The 6,855-nt window shown below is 35.8% G+C and overlaps 1 protein-coding gene across 1 annotated transcript; it reads left to right on the plus strand.

Moving 5' to 3' along the window:
* Positions 1 to 5,157: 5,157 nt before the first annotated feature.
* LOC120357329 lies at positions 5,158 to 6,219 on the plus strand. The gene has a single exon (XM_039447493.1). It carries the CDS (start codon positions 5,158 to 5,160, stop codon positions 6,217 to 6,219), a length of 1,062 nt encoding a protein of 353 aa, XP_039303427.1.
* The last annotated feature ends 636 nt before the right edge of the window (positions 6,220 to 6,855 follow it).

The following is a 6,855-nucleotide window of genomic DNA, read 5'->3' on the forward strand; positions in this document are numbered from 1 at the left end:
AGTTAATTTTCCAAATAGACGACCAGGTCCATATTTAAAATACAAGAACAAATTTATTATCAAATAAATACAGCATTATATGCTGCTCAAAATGGAAAACCGTTTTATGGTCAGCTTTTTATTATAGATTCTAATAAAGCAATAAATTATCGTTTTACTGAAAATTCTGAATTAGATTTAGAAATCATACAAAATCTTGAACTATAATGCAAGAATGTAATGCATTTGCTAAATCTTATCAAATGATGGGTGAAGAATTAGAAATTCAACGACGATTAGAAATAGAAGGAGGAAAATTGTTACCAGAATTACAATTATTATTTACGTTAAAACCAGGAATTGATCAACGGCGATATAATGCTCAAAGAACTAATGAAGTTGCAGCCGTTTTTCGAACTACTGCTGATGGAGAAATTCCAGAATCATATGTAACAGTACGTAATAGAAGTACCAAAACTTTGCAAAATATTAGTACCATGGATCTCAATGTTGAACCATGGATTTATCCATTATTTTATCCATATGGTACTCAAGGATGGCATTGTAATTTAACAAAATTAAATAGTAATAAACGAATTACTAGAGGTCAATATATTAAATATCGTATAGCTATTCGTGATGAATTTAACATTTTTATATTAAGACGTCGTTTATTTCAACAGTGGCTTGTAGATAGCTATGTAAAAATTGAAAAGGACAGAATAAATTATTGTAAAAATCATCAAAAAGAATTACGTTCTGAAACTTATCAAGGCTTAAAAGATTATATGCAAACTATGGCGAATAATGTAAATGGACGTATCGGAAAAATGGTTATACTTCCCTCTACATTTATTGGATCACCACGTAATATGTTACAAAATTACCAAGATGCAATGGCAATTGTTAATAAATTTGGTAAACCGGACCTCTTTATTACTATGACTTGTAATCCAAAATGCGTGAAATTGAAGAAAATCTTTTGCATGGCCAATATGGTTCTGATAGACCAGACATTTGTACACGTGTTTTTAATATTAAAAAAGATTACTTAATTGACTTGATTATAAAACAAAAATTTTTTGGAGAAGTAGCAGCTTACGTATATGTAATTGAATTTCAAAAACGTGGTTTACCACATATTCATATGTTAGTTATTTCTAAATATAATTTTAAAATAACAACACCTCAGATTGTTGATAAATATATTTCTGTTGAAATTCCTGATCCAAATGAAAATCGTACTTTACATAATATAGTTATGAAACACATGATTCATGGACCTTGTGGCGATTGGTGTTTAGTAGATAGAAAATGTTCAAAACATTATCCTAAGCCATATCAAGAAAAAACTAGAATGGATGAAGATGCTTATCCTTATTATGGTCGAAGAAATAATAACAAGAGTTTTGAACGCTCTGGTGGATATGTAGTAGATAATCGTTACGTAGTTCCGTATTGTCCTATTTTATCAATTATTTTAATTGTCATATAAATGTTGAAGTTTCAATTATTTTAATTGTCATATAAATGTTGTAGTTTCAAGTATTAAATCAGTTAAGTATCTTTATAAATATATTTACAAAGGACATGATGCCGCTACTATCATAATTGAACCTGAAACAAGTAATGTAACTGTTGATCACGATGAGATACGTAATTTTATAGAAATTTGGACCTGTAGAAGCTTGTTGGCGTATTCTAAAAAAAAAATGACAAGATAAAAGTCATACTATATTTCGTTTACCAGTCCATCTTCCTAACGAACAAAATGTTATGATTGAAAGTAAAGCTAATGAAGAAGCAATGACTTCTGCTTTAAATCAAGTTACGATGTTAATTGATTACTTCTCCTTAAATTCTCGTGATGAAGAAGCAAGACAATATTTATATATAGAAATTCCTCAGTATTATACGTTTAAAAAAGAGAAAATCAGTGGAAAAAATGTAGCATATAGGGCCAAACATAAGAGTCATTACAATTGTATAGGACGAATATATTCCATTAGTCCAACACAAATTGAATTATTTCATTTACGGCTATTATAGCTCACTGTAAAGGGAGCTACGAGTTTTGATGATTTAAAAACTGTCAATGAAAAAAAATGTCAATCATTTTCAGCGGCATGTTTAGCTTTAGGTTTAATTGAAGATGATGATGAATGGAAACGAGCTATGAAAGAAGCTATTGGATGGATGATGCCTCGACAACTTCGTAGATTATTTGTACGTGTATTATTACATTGTCAACCATTGTATTCTGAAGAACTTTGGGAAAATTTTAAAGTAGCAATGTCGGAAGATTATATTCGACACTTTGGATTGATACAAGGACAAAAGAAAGCATATAAAGAATTGTAGAAGGAAGGATAAGTAGGCGGTTCGCTATAAAGGGATTAGGATACAACGCTAGAGAGGATGGAGACACCCATAACTACGGATGTGATGATGCAGTTACTTGCCTGGACCATATCTTTGTAGATAGAGAAACAGCTAGATCAAAGCCCGCTCTAAGGATAGGTAGATGGGATACAGCAGCAGAGCTGGGAATGGTAGCAGGAATGTGTATATATGCCGCCTTCGATAGAGAGAACCATGAAATGGTAAGGGGTAGAATATATGCAGGAGGCCAAGACAGTTTACAAAGAGCAGGCTATTGGAGGAGGATAACTGAAACCTTCAAGAGGCAGAACGGTTTAAGAGATGAAATAGCCAGTCCAGGATCCTACGCTCTACTGGGAGATTATTGGACTACTTTTGTGGAACCGACTGCCAGTGGAGGAGCTACGCTGGGAATGATATCAGGGTTAATATGTAAGACAACATATTGTACATGGTCATGGGTAATGAATGAAGACAGAACAATAAATCCCTCTGTTAGTGGGAGCAGAACACCCAGTAGCTGGTGGAGATGTTTCCTAAACGAAAACTTTGTCCCGTTTCAAATGAGCGGGGGAGCTAACCATGCTGTGTATGATTATAACCTGAATACATCTAGGACAGAATGGGCTTATGAAAAGTGGCAACCTCAAGATAGGGGTGAAGATGACTACCAACTAGAAGCCATGCTCAACAGAGTGAATTTAGAAACTTACGGGCATGAAGGGATCGACTACATGATGCTGCCATCTAGGTCAAGAAGTAGTTCATATGGCTACCATATTGAGACCTTAGCTACAGGGCGATTGGCACGAAGCTGTGGATGGAGAGATGTCTATCAAAAACTAGACAATATAACAGTGAGGAAAAAATGGAGCTGGGGTTTAAACATCGTCATACGTGATTGGGGGAGAGACTCCATCAAGAAAGTATGCATAAGTGTAAATGTAGGATCCATCCTGGAGAGCACATACTTCCTGGAGGGGGTACAGTTATTTAGAGGACCTGAAACCCAGCCCATTACTGGCTCAGGCAAGGACTACCTATATAGGCCGAGCGTTACGGATTGGAAGGCTATACAGGGAAACTTGAAAGGGGGAACACTTCACGCGGGCCCGGGTGTTCCTGTAAGAGGGAAGACAGAGAAAGTCGTCACAACAGAACCCAGCTTACATGGTCACGGAGGTATAGAGGGTGGTTGAAAAGAAGATTCGGGACCAGGGGGAAAAGGTGTACCTGCAGAACCTTCTCTTCCTATGAAGAGGGAAATAACAGGGAAGTCCCTAGAGATAGGAAGGACAGGTGCATCTGTGAGGACCATTCACGCGACATCTTTGGAGCATGGCGCGAGCACGAGGGAGGCTGTGGGAGGATTAATAACGGAGACATCCCTAGCAGGCTTGCCGAAAGATGTTATTACGAAGGAGAAGGGAGTAAGGTGTGTAATGGTGACTGGGGAAGAAGAGCCAAAACTGGGTACTTCGGTAGAGGAAGCGGAGCGGAACCTGGATCACCGGAAGAAGCAGGCCATACTGTAGAGTGGGGAAAACCAGAAGAAGTATTCCCTGAAGAGGTGTGGAGCCCAGAGATGTACTGGAAGAAATTTAGAGATGGACTAAATGAAATGAAGAAACAAGGTAAACTTAAGTGCTGTGATGAGCTGGGTTGGGGTCAAGAGTACTCACACATGAATGAAAGTTTAAGACGGTTTAGGCTCACAGCTCATAAGAAATGTTCAGGGTGCAAATTGCCGCGTGGGGTCTGGGAGGACAACATCCACCTCCTGGCATTTCTAGCGGGTAGCAGGGTAGGAGAATATATTGTAAAGCAGGCCCATATCCTATGCGGGAGGATGCATGTTGGCATGGAGTACAGAAGCTATGTAAACTTCAAACAGGACTGATGAAGATGGGAGGGAAAAAGATCCACCCTTATTGGAGATATTTCACCTACTGGGATATGGGGTATGGTCCATGCCCAGGGAGATGATGTAATATTCGGCGTCACTAGAAACCCTATTCTTGAGATACTTAGCCCATACTACAAAAGAAGATATGTATAACCAGAGCAAGGAATGGTTGGGAACACGTATAGAACTTGGTTCAATTATGAAAAAGGAAGGTTATAATTATCTTGATATGCTAAAGACAGAGGTGAAGAAACTTATGGCTGAGGAGTGGACTATGCCAGACAATGTCCCTACAGTAGACGAGTGGGTATCCACCGGAGTGTGGATGAGAGGACACGCGGGCACAGGAAAACCAGGTAAAGTTGTAATAGATGACAAAGAGAAGAAAACAAGAAAGATGAAAGGCGTAGAGGGAGCTAACTTCACCGATGAAGAAATAAAAACTATGCTTTTCACCCCAGTAATGCAGAAAAGTGAGAGTGGGAAGATAAGGCCTGTAGTAAAAACAGGTAACAAGATCAACAGGATGATGGACTACCTAAGTGAGATATGGGAAAGAGGAATGTACGGTAGTAGGATTAGTACTCTTTTTGCAGGACGTAAGGGGAATGGAGAAGTAGATATGGAGTTAGTGGAACTTACAAGGGACAAAAGTTGGTATAAGGTGCCGTTAGACCAAGGCAGCTTTGACTGGAGACAAAGTAAAGAGAGCGTTCTTCTAGTATTAGATACAGTATGGGAATACATTCTACAGCATAATCCAAGTATCCCAGAAGAAGTGAAAGGGGTGTGGAAAGCACTTCGAGAAAGTATCTTTATAAGAGGAGCGTTTGTAAAATGTGAGGGGTTTTCCGCATTGAGTGGCTGAACGGTTTACCTAGCGGGTGGAGATGGACTGCACTACTGGATACCTTCTTGAACATAGCCAGCTTCAGAGTAATAAAAAGAAAGCATATACACAAATTAGTACTATGCTTTGTGTTGAAGGTAAAAGTCTTGCTGATTTTCCCCAAATGGAACAATTTATAAATAATGATACAGAGAATGATTATATAACACTTGAAGAAGCTATGGGAGTTGGTACTAAACAATATAATCAGTTAAATAATAAACAAAAAGAAATAGTAGATCTCGTATTAAATGAATTAGATACTAATAATCATGATAACAATTGTATTTATATCGATGGTCCCAGTGGTTCAGGAAAAACATTTATGTATACTACTATATATTTAGCCAAAATTCGAAATAAACATGTATGTTCAATGGCTTTTACGGGTATAGCAGCTACGTTATTACCAGCAGGAAGAACAGTTCATGAAATATTTGGATTATTAGTTCCATTATATGCTAATTCATCATCTAACATTAAAATTCAATCTAAAGAAGCTCATTATTTGAAAGAAACAGATATTTTTATTTGGAATGAAGCACCAATAGCACCACGCTATGCTTTAGAGATTATAGATCGAACACTGCGTGATATTATGAATAATGCTTTATCTTTCGGAGGAAAAATTATTGTATTAAGTGGTGATTTTAGACAACTTCTTCCTATTAAAGTACATGGTACTCGAAGTGAAATCGTAAATCTTTCAATCAAATTTAGTACTATTTGGAAATATTTTAGAAATTTTTCTCTAACGGAAAACATGCGAGTTCTTCCTGAGGAAACTGAATTTGCAAAATTTTTATTGGATACGGCAGATGGGATATTAAATGATTCTAATGATAATATACAACTCCCTGATTGTTGCATCATTCCCATTAATGCCGATATTGTACAAGATGTATATAGTGATTTGATACAAAATAAAGAATTTGATAAAATGGCGATACTTTCGAAAGAAGGCGGAAATGTACGATACTTTCTGCAAGAAATGTTGATGTTGATGAAATTAATAAACAAGTTGTCGAATTATTTGATGCATTTGAAGAACGAATTTATATAAGTATAGATAGTACTGAAAATTGCAATGATAATGGCGACATTGATGAAGTTATATTATCAGTATATTTAAATACTTTGTCTCCGTCATCACTATCACCTTATGAATTACGTTTGAAACCAAACTGTGTTATTATGTTGATTAGAAATCTTAGTATTAATAAAGGTCTCTGTAATAGCACTAGACTAATGATTATTGAACTTGCTGATCATTTACTAAAATGTAAAATTTTAACAGGGGATAAAGTAGGAGATATTGTTTTTTTAAATCGTATAACATTGTATTGCGAAAATGTATATCCTTTTACTTTTAAAAGAAGACAATTTCCGATAAAATTAGCTTTTGCTGTGTCAATTAATAAATCACAAGGATAAACATTTGATAGAGTAGGAATTGATCTTCTTGATAAAGATGTATTTAATCATGGTCAACTTTATGTTGCTTTTTCACGGGTACGCTCCTGGCAAGTATTAAAAGTTTATCTTGGTAGTCAGCGTAATAATAAACAAGTTAAAAATTATGTTTATAAGGAAATATATACATGATCTGAAGTTCTTAAAAGTTTTTAAATGGAAGTCCATAAACATTTATGTACTATTATATTTCTCGAAATATATTTTTTAAACATAAATTAAATAT

This window comes from Solenopsis invicta, chromosome 3 (genome assembly GCF_016802725.1).
Source record: "Solenopsis invicta isolate M01_SB chromosome 3, UNIL_Sinv_3.0, whole genome shotgun sequence".
In the NCBI taxonomy this organism is placed as follows: Eukaryota; Metazoa; Arthropoda; class Insecta; order Hymenoptera; family Formicidae; genus Solenopsis; species Solenopsis invicta.